Here is a 15,903-nt window from a genome sequence, read left to right as displayed (position 1 = left end):
AACACTCAGGCTTCTTGCTGGAGGGAAGCCTCACACCATCTCTAGTCTCCAGGCTCTTTGTCTTCTTATTTAAAATAAGAACAGCAGTCCCAGCAGCACAGTGTCCCTCATTGCCACTGCTGAATTGCTGTCTGACTGGTAAACCTCCAAGGCTACCCTCAGCTGCTTATAGAGAGCTTACTGCATCTTCCACCCCATCTCTTAAAATCATCTGAAATTTATATGTATAATAATAATAATTAAAAAAGAAAGATAAATCCAGTGCAAACCTGACACGGTGATAATTTTAAAAGCTGCGCTGCTCGTGTCAAATTATCCAACATCTGTCTTCATGTTCCCACCAAAATTAGCATAGGATGGTGGTTTCTGATGACACCTATACTGAAATATTTTGACTCCTACCAGCAAGTTGCAAACAACCTGTCAAAAGGATAATGTCGGTTCTCCAGTACTGCATATTAAAGTCAATTGAGGGTTTATTGTGTGTGTGAAGCTGCTGACCTGCCCTCCAAACAGAGGCTCTGGTGGCATGGAAGGGTGAGGCTGACACACTGCATCTGGAGAGTGCCACGGTGAGGGGGAGCAAGGGGTGGACAGACTTAATGCCCTGGCCCCACAGAGCTTCTGGAGAAGGGTGCAAGCTGAGGACCAGCCCCGCCCTTGGGTGTAGCCCTACAGTTACAAAATGCCTGGAACCAAGGGGTACAGCTGAGTCAACACAGATTTAAGAGATGGACAGCAAGGAGAAATGGCTGAGCACAAAGAGGAGGATGCATATGTATATATATACACACACTATATTGCGCACATATATATGACACATCTACATAACAGCCTGGAAGACTGCTGTCCTCATCCTCCTGCTCACACACCCCTTTTTCAAGCAGGACCAGCCAAGAGGCAGCAGCCAGCCAGCACCATTGCTGCCTTACCCAGCGACCTGCTGCCCCGTCTCAGAGCGCACGGGAAGCATGAGGCTAACACCAAGGAAGCTGAGAGCTCCTTGCCTGCAGCCCCACTCCTGCTGGCAAAGCAGTGAGTTGGCAGCAGGGGACAGGGACTGTCCAGGACAGCAGGCTCCAGGTGACAGTAACGCCTGCTCTCCTAGAACTGGCAGCAAGGACACACATGTAGGCTGAGATATCCAGTTTGGGCGATGCTGCACTCAGAGCTCCAGGAAAGCTGCAGCCCTTGCTGCACCTTCAGGGGCCATTCCGAAGGATTCTTCATGCAGCATTTAGCAGGTGAGTTACAGCAGGCAGGGGCAGAGCACTCCACTCTCTTTTGCCCTGCTGTTGCTCAGCCAGGCTGTGCTGGCTGCCAGACACCCAGCAATGTTAGCTGTATGCTACACATGCGGTAAGCAAAGCCACAGCCCTTGTGCACACTGCATCAGAGCTATGCAAGTTCTGAAGGCTGCAAGAGGAAGCAAGAGGCATGCTCATCCCCTCGGAAGCCCTCCCTTCCTCCCTTTCCACTAGTGCTCAGTGTTGAAGCTCAGTTAACTTCAAGCATGGAAAAGCAGCAGCCCTTCCCTGCTGCCTCTTCCTCTCTTTCTCCAAACTGTGGCATTTCCCATACACGTCACAGCTCGTGCCTCATGCCGACAGTAGCACTAACGGGACCGAAAGGCACACATCATTTGGGAACAGGGCACAGCAAAAGTCTTACAGAAGTTGCCCCTTGGCAGCCTGTGAGCTGCCCTCTCTGCACCAGGCCAGCCCCGTCCTGCTCCAACCAGCAAGGCAGGAGAGGTGGGATCAGCTAATGAGAAGAGGGCTTCAGACACTCTTCAGTCATTACAACAAACGCCAATTTGTACAACAGCCTCTTCAGGTAGCAGCTGACAGCACCTTGACTCCTAATTAAATCGCACCTCCAGTGCCATCGCTCTTTTCCCAGCAGCCCCTTTACACACGCTTTATTTATGCCGTTCCCCTCAATAAAGCTCTCCAACAACTCCGCTCTCCCAGACAGAAGTCTTTTGTGTGCATCCACGTGGGTGTATTATTTAAAGAGTACATCACATGGATACTTTATCTGCTTTAATCTGATTTAATCCTAGCAGATTTACTGAAGCAAAATATATTTATAGACCAATATACACGCCTCTCCCCGTCCCCATCAGTATAAAACACTCAAAAGCAGAAAAATGGACCCGAGTTGACACCTGAGTTCCTAAAATTGCCACGGTAAGAGCACTGCTCACAACACAGCACAGCCAACAGCAGCCAGTCCAGAGCTCTGGAGAGAGGCACATATTTAGGGCACACAGGAGCAGAGGGGCAGCAGCACCTCTCCCTAATCCCACTTTAGTTGTCCTGGCAGTGGTCGGGGCTGCTCCCAGCCTCAGAGATAGATGGAGACACGGGGAGGGGAGAGCAGGGAAGGGAGCAGATTCCTCCTTTGTGTATAGCTAAGGATGAGAACAGACAAAAGTACCATTTCGACTCAAAACGATGATGCTTTCATCTCAGTGCCTGATAATCTGTCGGAGTTTTATTTGCAAGCAGCTTCTCCAGTCTCTTTCTGAGACAAGACAAAGCCATCAGTAAGTTGCTCTGGAGATCTAACTCGGCAACAACTCCAACAAATGCAGGTTCACGATAATGAAGGAACACACAGCCTCCTCAGGCATGCCGAGGCAGGAGCAGGTGTACACTCTGTCCCTCTCACTAAGAGGCTGCTCTGCACAAGGGACAACGACTCAGCAGCAATCACATTGAAACAAAACCAAGAAAGTTCAGCTGGGAGCACACTGCCTGCTTAAAGGATCAACAGCCCACCCCGATCAGGCTTCTGCACTGCAATTCCATTCCACTTTTCATTTTCCCTTCAATTTTCCTCCGGACTTACAAACTGGGAAGATGAAAGGGGGGGTGGGAGGGGGAAAGGAAGCAATCCGCCCTTTATTTAAGATGGTTATTTTACAAACCAGACCTACGCTCAAATTAACATCCCGGCCCTCAAGGAGAAAGGAGGAATTGTTTCCATTGAAGAAATACATCATTAAAAAGTGACCTACAAAGACTTACCCATAGTCAGTGAGACTGAACCAAGCTCTGCCAGGGCTCACACAAGAGACTGCTAAAAGGGGGAGGAGGGGGCTGGCTGCTCTCACTGGGGTCTCTCTTCAGCGTGCAGAGAGCCGGGCTTGTTAGAGGCAGCGCCGTGCCTCCCAGAAGGACTTTACAGCAGCGCGCAACTGAGTTGTAAGCCAAGATAAAGCCGGCTTGTTGTGAGAGGCAAGGCTTGTGGGCTGCTTTTCTTTATTTTTCTCCCAGTGTATTGGAAATGCAGAGCTTGTAAAGCGAGAACCGAGAGATGGCCGGGAGAGGGGAAGGGGCGGGGAGAGGGCCGAGGCGCACAGCCCGCCTGTCCCCCAGGGCTGGTGCTCGGCGGGGGCACGGGTGCGCTGCCCCGGGAGGCTGAGGGGCTGCAGGATCTCGGGGCTTGCCACGCAGACTGCCAGCGAGGGGAGAAAACAAGCACCATCGCTGTCCAAAAATAAAAATACGAAATGGAAAAGAAAAAAAAATAAAACCCAGCAGCTCGCCGCCAGCTCTGCTACAGACCACCACCACCACCACCAACCCCGCCTCGAGATGAAAACGGGCAGCCTCGAAGTTCCATAGGGCGCACAGGCAGCTTCACCCCTCGCCTCTCGGGAGAGCGCCGTGGGGATGGCGGGGGCCGAGGCCGGGCCGTCCCCCCCTGCCCCGAAGAAGCGCACCTCGGGGGCGCCGCGTCTCCCACGCGGGGCGGCCCCACCGCGGCGGGAGAGGTCGGGCCGGGCGACCCGGTCCCTGCGGCAGCGCTCGCCCCGCTCCGCTCGGAGGCAGCGCTGTGGGCGAGCATCCCGGCGGGCTCGTCAAGCCGAGGCGGCCAGGGGTTACGGCGAGGAATTATGAAGCATCTCCGGGCTTCGGGAGCCCTATTGCCGCATCAATCTCTCCGCCTGAGCTGCGGCGAGCTCCGCCGGCATCATTTACTTTCTGCTGCAGGTGCTTTTTAACTTTGATCCCATCGCAGCCGTCCGCGCCCTCGCCTCCCCCCTCCCACCCGAGCAGTCGCCGCGTCTCTTACCGTAAACCCCTTGTCCTCTGCTGTACGCCGGCACCAGAGAGAGGAATAAAACACAGATCATCTCCATCTTCAAGGCAGCGCCTTCATCGCCGGCGAAGAACAGCAGCCAAAGCAGCCCCGGCAGCATCCGGCGGGGGAGCGGGCGAGAGCCTCCCGGAACGCCGCCCCATGCGCCCGCTCCGCCGGGCACCGGCGCCCCTCGGGCGGAGGAAAGGACCCCCCCGGCGGGGCCGCCGGGAGGGAATTTAAAAACAACAGCAAAAAAAAAAAAAAAAAAAGGAAAAAAAAATAAACAGAAGAAGGAGAAGAGAGCGAGGGAAGGAAGCCGGGAGAGCTGGAAAGCGGAGCGCTGCTTCCCTCTTTCCCTTGCCAGGTTGCTCGAGGATGTCCAGGAAAAGGATGCCCAGGGCACGGGAGAGGCCGGTCCGGAGGGGCACAGCGCCGTTCCCAGGAAGGGGATTCCTTTGTTCAGCGGGAGCCTCCGGAGTCCCGGGCTGCCCCGAGTGCTGCCAACTGGGGCCAACTTGGGAGAGCCTCGCCCTCCCTCCTCCTCCCGACGAGGCTCTGGCCGCAGCCCCAGGAGCGAACGGGGGGAAGAGGAGGTGGAGGGAAAAAAGGAGGGGGAGGAAAGAGGGGGGGCTAGGAGCCAGCTGCTGAAAGAGGGAGGGAGGGATAGGTATCGTCTTCTCCAAATCTTCTGGGGAGGGGATTGTTGTAATTAATTAAATCCGGGAAGGGTTGGTTGTTTCTTCCCCCCCCCCCCCTTTTTTTTTCCTCTTTCCTTTTTATTGTATTTTATTTTTTAAAGCGTCTCCCAAGAGCTCTCCCAGCTGTACCGCATCGCCCCAGCCAGCCTGAAGGGAGCAGCAGGCGAGGAGCAGCCCCACCGCGCACCCCGCGTCTCAGCTCGACTCTCCCCGCCGCCTCCTCTCCCTTCCAAACTTTCCCCGATGTTGAGCGCTGGGCTCTGCCGGGTGCTTCGCCTCCGCGCACCGCGCAGACGATTTGCAGCTGCAAAGGGCTCCGAGCCGCTCTCCTCGACGGCTGCCGCGGGGGGTGCAGCTGAAAGGGAGCCGCCGAGGAAGGTGACGGAGCCGGAGGAAGTTGGCTTGCTCCTGCCAGGCGCCGGCGAGTGCCCGCACAAAGTTGCCCGGAGCAGCTCCGGGCGCTCCGCTGCGCTCCGCCGACCTCCAACGGTGCGTCCGGGGGCAGCGCGCCCCGGGCTCGGCTCACCCCTCCCTGCACGCTGGCTCTGCCGAACGTGCCGTCTTTTCCTTCCCTTCGGCTTTCCAGGTTTTCCCCCTCCTCTCTTCACCATTTCATTCCCCTACGGTTATGGAGGAAAAGAAAGAAAGGGGAAAAAAAAAAAAAAAAAAAAAAAAAGGAGCCAATTAAAGCGGCCGCGCTAGGCAGAGCCCTGCCTCCTGCCCGATTCTCCGAGCCTCCCCCCGGCCCGGCCCAATTACGGACAGCACCGCAGGCTGGGGAAAAAGCGACTCGCCCCGGGCGCAGAAATCAGCCGCCAGCCCGCGGTCAACCCCCCCCCATCCTCAGGACACCCCCGGCAAGGTCGGCTTTTCCCGGGGCTGGGGGCGGCGGGGGAGGCAGAGCAGGTTGCCGGGGTGCTGCGAAGTTTGTGCCCCCCCTCCAGGCGGGTTGCGGGGCTCCCCTGAGCTCGGGGTGGGTGCGAGCCCGGTGGGGCGGGGCGGGGGCTGCCCGCCCGCAGCAGGTTGGCTCCGGAACGCCGCTCGCGTCCCCCCTCCCCCATACAAACGCCGCGGTCACGCGTGGGCCGGGCTCGGGATGCTGCCGGCTCCGCACCGCCGCGGGGAGGGACAACCCCGGAGACAGCCGTGACCGCCTGGATAAAAATGTAATTAAAGAAGAAGAATATGGAGATGCGGCTCGAAGAGCGGCTGGTTGCTATTTCACGCTCTAACAAACAAGTAGTTAATAGATATCGCCGCTAATTAAGCGGTTATTCCTATTGTAAGTGGTGTTCAGCGGGAGGGAAAAGCAGCACCGTGCAGCGGAGGGAAACAGCGCTGGGGACGGGGCAGCGGCACTGCAACCAATGGCACGGGGCTCCCCCCGGACCCACGTCGGCTCTCGTCTTCCCTATAACCAATCTAAGGGAACATTTGAGACACTCCAAGGTGTCCTTTCCAAAGATGGACCAAGATGCTTTATGAATTGTCTGACGTGAACAATTTTTTTTTATTATTATTTTCTTTTCTGACTGTGATTTCAGTAAGCCCTTCATTGAGGAAGATTTTATCCCATCCTTCCCGCGGTGGGGGCAGCAGTGTGGATGAAGGGCGTGTAGGTAGGAGGAGAGGCAGCACCGGGAGTAGCCCCTCTGCTCGGTGCACGGGCATGGGCAGGAGCCGGCAGTGATGGGGCAGAGCAGGACGGCCTGCGTCTGCACAAAGCAGGCTGAAAGCAGCACAGGAAACAAAGCAAGGAGATGTTTGCAGAGCCGTGGTGATAAAAAAAAAAAATCAGTGAGATATGAATCCTGTTTTTTCTACTCTTAATTTTGAGATATTTATGGGGTGCTTTGTAGTCTTTCTCGTACTTTTTTTTTTTTTTTCCCTGGGATTCTCATTTGGTTATGAAATAATGCCTCAGAGTTTGCATGACTATGAATTTCAGATCTACATAATGAGTCTTTCCAAAAAAATATCCTGAAAAAGTGTTCTTCGCACCCATTTCTTGTGTTAACTTTCAGTGCAGATGCACATGTTTCACTGGCATAAAGGCTTGTGGAAATTGAATTTCAAAGTAAAGTGCCAAAGTGTGTGAAACAACCCTGTTTCCTCTTAGCAAATAAAAGCATGTGTGCCAGTGTTACCTTTGAACTCATCCAATTAGGGAACAGTTAATAAATAAGTAAATAAATGTGAGTGGGCCATTAAATTGAAGGGTAAATAGAATCATAGAATGGCTTGGGTTGGAAGGGACCTTAAAGCCCACCCAGCCCCAACCCCTTGCCATGGGCTGGGCTGCCCCCCATCAGCTCAGGCTGCCCAGGGCCCCATCCAAGCTGGCCTTGACACCTCCAGGGGTGGGGCACCCACAGCTTCGGTGCCAGCGCCTCACCGCCCTCAAAAAAATAACTGGATAATAAATAATGAGAAAGAACTGTCACCTGTCAGTAGATATTCTGAGAAAAACTGCTGCCAAAATCCCAGTACATGGTTGCATTTGCTAAATAAGGTTGTTGAGTCCCAATAAATCATAACGCTCAGAATTATGGTATTTCCAATGGACACCAGTAAGCTGGCACTCCCATCACACTTGAAAGCAATCTACTTGTCATAAAGAAACCGTGCCCTGTAGTGATTCTGCCTGTCAAGAAGCACAGATAAGGGATGGCTTTCCCCTCCACAGCCCATTCCTGCAGAATGCATTTGTCCCATCTTTCCAGCTGGGACTCAGTGTCTCCGGTCCCTTCTCAAGCCGCTGCTTGTCAAATGGGTCCTGTCTCTCTGAAATATCTCTACGTGCTGCATCACCTATATCTCACTGCTAGATTGAGGTAGGCAGCCTCCGGGACAGATGTGGTGTTCAAGGAGAGCAAATCATGCACAGCACAATGTCCCCAGGCAGGCAGGAGACGGCAGAAGCACCGTGCGAGGCCAAAGTCCAGTTACGAGGACATTAATTCTCTTTGTTGTCTATGTTTTCATGCTCTAATACAGTTCAGTCAGTCATTTATTTCTTCTCTAGGATGATGCAACCATCTGTGGTTCCGGGTGATCTCTTGAGCTCGTGGTCTGACATTTTGGTCACTTCTTTCTGCTCATTTTCTTCTCAGCCCCACATCCATGAATGCCTCCAAGTGGGATATCTCCTTCCCCCTCTTTCCCTCCCTAAGCACGCATATGGACGTGAGTGCAGCCCAGCTGGGTGCTTTGCTGCAGCATTTCTCTTTGTTTGCCTTACTAAAAGGGAGCAGAAATAGACTGTCAGAAGGGAAGAGGAAAGCATCAGGGCGCCTTAAGGGCAATGGGCAAAGTGAGGTTAAAGTTGGGAAGGGGAAAGCCAGGGGACTCTGTAGCACTGTAGCAGAGATGCTAGAGGGGAGACAGGAAACCTGGGGAGCTGTAGCTGCAGATCAGGTTTGCACTAGGGAGCTGCGGAGCTTGGGCTTGCACTGACTCCACGCAGGAGCCTGGCCTGAGGTGCGTAATGCACAGCAAAGCCAGGGAGAGGGCACTGGGACAGGCAGGGGAGAGCCAGCAGGGTGCCGTGTAGGGCTGCTGTCAATGCATTAGGGGAAGAACACCAAGCACGCTGCAAAGCAAGAACCACTGGGAGGTGGGAAAGCATGGGCTGAGCTGCAACAACAGGAGGCAAACTGGCCACCGTTTGTCTTCTCTCTGCTTAATTGGCCTTCACTGGAAAACTGTAGAAAAAATAATAAAAAAAAAATGTGACTTTGTCATTCTGAAGTGCTGGAATCAGCATCTCTTTGGGGAAAAAATCTCCTAGCCTGGAGCGGTGCTTTCTGCCATCCTTAACATGGTGCTGGTGCTGCTTCTGCCCCAGATCCTCCTGGGTATCACCCGCTCCCCATATGAAGCATGCCGAGGTAGGGCTATAAATCCCAAGGGCTCTGCTTTGCTGTTCTCAGCTCTCCAGCGTATGCCGCTCCAGGGAATACACCTATGCTGTGTTTGCTTTCTTCTCAGATGCATTTTACAGCATTAGTAGTACATCTGAGCCTCCTGTGTATTCTCTGCTGTTTGATTAGCTCTCCTCATCACAGGGTTGGGGATGGAAGGAGTGATGAAGAGGAACTCCACCTCTATCCCTCACCTGAGGCGCTCATCCTGCCTGAGTCTCACTGCCCTCCCTCTCCACGCTCTGCGATGCAGCCGTCCCTGCACCACACTGGAATTTCTGGTGGCTGGTTGATATTGTAATGGATTTTGCTTTTCCTGCTTTTATCCAGCTGTACTTTGAGAAACTTCCATTTCCTGGTGCAGGATTATCCGAAACCCACTGCAATTCCTTCCTCTGTGATCTCCATGTGGGGCCACTTTTCTTCCCTCAGCTCAAGTGCTGACACACACACAACATCCTGCTTCTCGTGCATTGGAACCACAGGCTTTTAACTCAACATTTCCTACTAGTCTTTATGCCTTTTAGGCGATACATCTAGTTTGACAGAGATCCTGCTGGTTTTTTGCTCTTGTGCTCTAGGATAGAATGGGGCTGGTGCAGGGGTACAGATGAGTGCCTCAGCATCACTGGGAGCATCTTTTTCCTCTTTTGCCCTTTCTTTGATCTTCCCCCCCCCCCCTCCTCTGCCTTCTCCTCCTGCATTCATACTTTCTTCTTCTTTCCCACCCTCCCTTTCATGTATAAAAAGTGAGCTGAAAAAATGTCAAGCTGGTGCTGGTCAAAGGAGCTTGTTCTTCCTTTCTTACACTTTCTTTCATTGCCTGAGCCCCCATCTCCAAGCACGCATATCTCAGAGTGCACTGGAAAGGGCTGCTTTTCAACAAAAGCAGATACAAAGGTTTGGGTCATGATTCTCCCCTGCTGGTGCTTGCTGCTACCACCAGCAAAGGGTGCATCAATTGCTGGTCTTTTCAGTGCTGGGCAGATGATATGAAGTGTGTGATCTGTGCCCTGCAATAGCAATGGGGTAAAAGAACTGCTCCTGGAGGCACCTCCAGGCAAAGCCCTGTACTTGAGCAGCACTCCACGAGCCAGCACTTCTCCAATTCCCATAGGATGTTCTAAACCCAACTCACAGCACGGCGTGGTTTGACAGGGACTGGTGTAAAATCTACATTTTTAACAAACCGCCAGTTACAGTCAAAATATCTTAATCAATTCTTTGCACAAATGGAGAATATGGATCTAAATCCAGATGTCTTCCATCTGTAACTTGATAGACTGTTCCATTTTAGAAAATCCATGACAAAAGGCTCTGTTTCTATTGACCATGACTATTTATAACCCAATTCGCTAGCAAGCCAGAGTTAGAAGTACTATTACCGTACAACCACATAACATGAGATGGTGGATACAAGAACTTAACAGGAGAACCTTAGTTGGAGGAAACAACAGAGGTACCAACCACATTTATCCACTTGTTGCTCATCTGAGCTGTCCTCATTGCTATAAGCAAGCTGGGGCCGGCACTAAAGGAAGGCAAGGGCGAGGAACAGCTCTCCCAGCTCCAGGCAGCCAAGTGGAGACGTGCAGAGTTGGAAAGGAATGCTTCTTTCTCTCATTTCTAAGTGCAACGGCAGACAGTCAACACCGCCACTGAGCTGTGTATTCCTATGTATAATTACTTGCTTATTAGCTGGATAGCTCACCATGCCAAGAAAGTTAGTGGGAGCACAAAGCAGAGACATTTCTCTCACTGTCCTTCAGACCAAGGAAGAAGCAACAGATTCTGTGACCTGCCGGGAACCTCCACCTCTTCCACCCTTTATATCCTGGCGGAGGCTGAAGTTTGATTGATTTCTTGGATACATTTAGTCCCCAGAAGAAATAGAAAAAGAGCTTATCTTGCTAGCTTGGTGCTAGGGCCAGAGATGCTGATGGCTGCGGCTGCTACCACTTTCAGAGTGATGTGCGGGACGTGTGACCTTGCACTGTGCCATGTAGATGAGGGGGAGGAATAGAACAGTGTCAGTCTGAGGTAAAGCCAAACACTGTATAGAAGTCACTTTTTTCCAAGCTTGGAAATGCAATTCCAGCTGTTGCAGCCTCCCACTAGGGGCTTATTAGACACAGGAGTATTTTCATGCACTTCCCTCATGTTTTGAGCATTGCACACTCACACAAAGATGTTTTTCCATGCTGCTCTCCAGGTGGCTGTGCTCCTGTGCAGGATGGAGCCATTCTCATTGCCAGACTGACACCTGCATCCAAAAAGGAAAAAAGAACCAACAGAAAAAGCAGGTAAGATTTTTGAGCAACAGCAGCAGACTTCGCTATTAGCAAAGTGAAGCAGGAAAATTGGTGGAAAATAGTGTAATTTTTATATGGATCAAATCGTTCACAAGTTACAGAGACAGAAGGAAACACTACTGTGATCTGATCTGTTCTAATCAGCGTGCATTGTGAGGAGCTACCTCCAGTCCTGATTTCTAAGAAGCCAATAATAAACCATTCATTTGTATTTCATACTGAGTAGTGCCATATTTCATCAGGATGCACAACCTGTATTCTGAAGTAACAATATGCATTGGGGATTGGATTTACAGCTGTTCAGTAGCTCTCGCATTTGCAGGTAAACCACACTATCTGACTTACCAGGGAGGCTCGTGGCATGTCATAGCATTGGGACTGAGAAGCCACGTCTGCTGCCAGCTCCAGGAGGGATGGGGGGAACAGCAAGAACCAGGAGAGACGGAGAAGCTGGAGGGAACGCTGGGGCAGGGTTGGCTCAGGAATGAACAAGGGCAGGTAGAAAAAGGAGGTGTAGGAATTGGGCTGGGAGGGGATGACAGAGGGACAGTGGGATAGCGCAAAGCATAGGTCAAGAAGCAAGGGCTGTGGGAAGGTTGCTGGGAGTGGAAAGGATGGAAAAATTAAACTTGGGAAAAGCCAGGATGTGAGCCTGCATTGCTGGGGCATCACCGGGGCAGGAAATAACAATCCTGAGGGCTGAAATGGGATCCTGAGCCACAGGCAGGGTTAGGGAGCCCAGGGTTAGGGAGCACAGCTGGCACTGCTGGCAGTGCCCGGAGTCCTGGCAGCTCTGACCCTTCTTTCTGCCCACTCTGCCCCTATTTTTCCATGCCACCTCTGGCACCCTGTTCAGCTTTGTCGACACATCCTGTCCCTCCTGCCCACCGGCTGGAGGCTCCAATGGGAAAGCAAGGGAGGAAGAGCCAGCCCACAACCCCAGGCATGGCTGTCCTCATGGACATCATGGAGTTTGACCACCTGGGAGAACAGAGAAGTGGCTTACCTGGCTCCAAACCCTGTGTGAGCTGTCTCATGCTAAATCCGCTTCCTCAATTACTACATCTGGGAAAAGGACGTGTGAGCCTCTGAGAATAGCAAACATTTTGATAGGAGAGGCCTGAGAAATAATATTTTACTGAAAACGAGATGCCTGTCTCTTTGGAAAATGAGCATTGGCCTATCAAGAAATTACCAATAGAAATGTCTCATATTAGCACTTTTTTTCCCCCCTTTGTTTGTCTTAGTGGAGAATCACATTTCATTTTCAGACCACAGTTCTACATTTATCATCCCTGATTTGGTAAATTACCTCTTGCAGGAGCGGTGTCTAACCTACCTTTATTTAAGTCTTTGCAGGATAATGTGTTTATGTTGAACTCAGAGAGGGTCACAAAAACAGCAACAGTGCTGCAAACATATTGGAATGGAGGTAATGTAAATGCTTTCAGATTCAAAATATTCCTCCTCAAGTAACTTCACACTTTCAGAAAATATTGTGTTGTCAGTGAGACTTAAATTTAAAATCTTGAAAGCGAGAGGAATTTTATTGTCTTTTTCCCTCTTATTTTTTTTTCCTTAACAGTGATCAAAATCAGCCTACAAAATCTTTGTAATCAAAACAGAAGGAGGTGAATCATCTAATTATAGAATTGTTACAGTTGGAAAGACCTCTAAGATCATCTCGTCCAACCTCAGCCCATCACCAATATTGCCCACTGACCATGTCCCTCAGTGCCACATCCACATGGTTCTTGAGCACCTCCAGGGACGGTGACTGCACCACCTCCATGGGCAGCCCGTGCCAGCGCATCACCGCTCTTCAGAAGTTCTTCCTAATATCCAACCTGAACCTCCGCTGGTGCGACTTAAATCCGTTACTTCTCATCCTATCAAGAAGAAACCTCTATCACCAGCGTTGGCTCAAGGTTTATCAGCAGGGTAGGCAGAATTTAATTTCGCAGCCCAAGGATTTTTTCTTCATCCTCTGGCAGGCAAAATTCAGCTATGAGGCAGCAGCGTGGGTGCCTCCTGGAATGCACGTTTCCTTTCCTACCAGGTCCATGATACTGCACAGCTTGGGGGAAGGGCTGGGCCGACGGGGTGTTGGGAATGAGGGCAGCTGAGGGAGAGTGTCTCTTGTGCCATGAGCTTCCACACGCGGACTTCAGTGAGGCGTGAGATATACCTGCCCCTCATCTGTGCTCTGTGGGGATGTGAGCAAGCTGATGATTTCCAGTGAAATCAATAACAAAGGTAGAGGGCATCAACAAAGTCATTAAGCAATTTCTCTCAATTATATTCTGCTTTCTTCAAATATAGCTGTTGCTGGAGCCTCCAGCCAGAATTAATGATATGGAAAATATAAAGGACAATAAACAGTGTTTTTGTGAGCTAGGGGGATCTGAACAGTAAACAAAAAGTAAAACGTTCAAGGGGTTAAATCCTTAATAAACTGCTGCCCCCAAATCATTCGATATGGTCTTCTTCACGTGTTTGCAGCTGTACTCACTCGCTTTCTGCTCTTTTTCAAGCCAAACACATTTCACAAGACGAAGTTGTAAAGGAACTGTAATGGGTCTTTAACAGAGAAATAGATTGTAACCTTATTCTTACACCTTAAAAGCAATAACCTGAATGAAAGATTACACATTCCTTGTAGCTGGAACTCCTCACAGGTGCACAGTCTATCCAGTATTCAGCACAAAGCATATTGGTATTCAATAATTTCTGTGTTGTTTTGGTTTTTTTAGAGTGAATCAAGCAGGTACGTTTTGCAATTGTTAGTACTAAGGGTAATAATATACACACACATATGCATCCACCCACATGAGCACAGAGGTTAGTAGCAATCTAAAAATATTTTGCATGGCACAAAGAACACAGAAACATTGTCAGCAGAGTTGTTGGAAGACAGTAACATTTAATGGGATGTTTGTAGTCTTGGGTGTGTGAGTGCAGGATTTAATCTCTGCTCATCTGTCCAGCCCAGGCAAACATTGCATCTACCTCTTTTAAAGTACTTTATCAAGTGCTTTGGAATGAAACAGGCTACAGTTTCTGTATGGCTTAAATGAAGTAGCCAACAACAGAGATGAAAAAGGCACACTTATGAAGCCAGGAAAGAAACAAGAAGTTTTCTTATGCCTGATTTTGTGCCACAGGTGCATTTCTGGTACTTTTTAACTTGCCAAGAGTGACTGAAAATGCAAAATTCTAATCCCTCCAAGACTCAGAGACAATCAATCACCGATGAAGGGGAAATGCTGAATTCCCAGCATCTTGCCTTCTCCAAGAAAGCCTGTCGGCTGTGTAATGCAAACTAATCTGATCCAAGAATCAGCTTTTTTTGTTTCTTGTCCTGGTTCACGTACAAACACATATCCAGAGGGAGAGAGAGAGAAAGATGGAGAAAAAGAGAGAGAGACCACGTCCGCACATCTCAATGACTGCTGCTGAAAATAGCTGATACACGGCGCTGGGGCTGGAGCAAGGCGGGACTGCTCCACAATTCTCTCCGTGAACGGCAGCCGAGATCAGTCCAGAGCCATAAGAAACAAAATACACCATGGAAGATGAAAACCAGGGCATGTTTTTTACTGGCTGTGGTGGTGTGTGGGGGGGGAGCTTTCTATAAACTGTAGCTGGGAGAAGCAGATGGCACTGTATTAAGAGGACAGGGCACTGCTGCTGTTGCAGCCGCTGCCGCAACTGCCACAGCTCAGCTCTTTCCCATCTGACAGAAGGGCCTTTGGGCAGCCAGGGCTGAGTCAGAGTCACGTGTGTTGCACAGATGTCTCTGGAGAACCCCTTCTTCCCCATCCATTTATGTCACACTGCTTCAGGGTTTGAAGTAAGTTGCTCAGCTCCTACATGCTATGAGCACCCTGTCCCCATCACTGTGCCTTTTCCAGGCAGCTGAGCCATGGCCAGACCCAATAAGCATCCCATAGATCACGCAGGATGGGTCCCTGTGGCCTCCAACCAAGAGTGCCATTAGCATCTTCCAAGTTTTTCACTGAGAGTCCTGAACTTATGCCTGCATAAGAGGAAGCCAGTGAGGACACTGCTGTGAGCCACCCTGCTTGCACAAGCCTACCCTTCTTCGAAATATCTGCAGGCTCCCCCTGCAAACACAGGGATGGGTAGTGGATGTGTTGCAAAATTTTAGTTTTTCACAAAGATTTAGAAAGCCCACCTAAAACTCCAGGTTACACGCTGCCAAATAGTCTTTGCTGGTTCTGGGAGACATCACAGCCACTGACCAGCGCTGGCCCCCATCCAGGCAGATGGAGGAAGGAGATAGCATTTTAAATTGGAGATTGGTGTGAACACATATCCAGTGTGCCCCACCGCAGGAGAAACTGCCAGCTGCTTGCAAAAGAGGAACTAAGACAGTGATGGCACCCTGGGTTGCTCTCTTTTACACAAGATGTAGCTGTTGGTTTGAAGCAGGCGAGCAGTTTCCTATCCTGATAAGACTATTTTAAGCTCCACACAGAGCAGTTGCAGAACAAGCTCTGCTGTTGAAAAAGAGAAGCAGCAAACCCATTTCACCTTCATAGCTAACAGTTTCTCCTCCTGGAAAAGAGATTTCTGGAAGGAGAAACAAGCAGAGCTTTCTCTGCCCCCAAGCCCACCCTGGGTCCCCGGCAGCAGGCTGCTGTCCCAGCACCTATAGGGGAAGAGGAATCCCTCTGGTGAACTGCTCTGCCCCACGAGCCAGCCTGTGGGCTGAGGGCTGGGCTGGAGGAGGGGAGATGACCTGGAGGAGGATTTATCACTCACCGTACTTTGATACCTTCTGGGAAAAAAATAGGGATACTTAGCTGCTGTCATGCAAACACTTTATGCAAATCTTATCTTTGTCTTCTG

At 50.7% G+C, this 15,903-nt stretch overlaps 1 protein-coding gene across 2 annotated transcripts in view; it reads right to left on the bottom strand.

Moving 5' to 3' along the window:
- The window catches only part of MDGA1 (MAM domain containing glycosylphosphatidylinositol anchor 1), a 126,915-nt gene extending 122,605 nt beyond the window's left edge, over positions 1 to 4,310 (bottom strand). Inside the window, exon 1 of one of the 2 annotated variants that reach the window (XM_021391446.1) lies at positions 4,087 to 4,310. In XM_021391446.1, the coding sequence (XP_021247121.1) occupies positions 4,087 to 4,213 (127 nt within the window). In that variant the 5' untranslated portion in view covers positions 4,214 to 4,310. The remainder of the gene's footprint in view (positions 1 to 4,086) is intronic. The other variant, XM_021391445.1, reaches the window with a different exon arrangement.

The sequence above is a fragment of the Numida meleagris genome, chromosome 3 (assembly GCF_002078875.1).
Source record: "Numida meleagris isolate 19003 breed g44 Domestic line chromosome 3, NumMel1.0, whole genome shotgun sequence".
NCBI classification, from domain to species: domain Eukaryota; kingdom Metazoa; phylum Chordata; class Aves; order Galliformes; family Numididae; genus Numida; species Numida meleagris.
The sequence above is the reverse complement of the archived record's forward strand: the minus strand, read 5'-3'. Positions and strand labels throughout refer to the sequence as shown.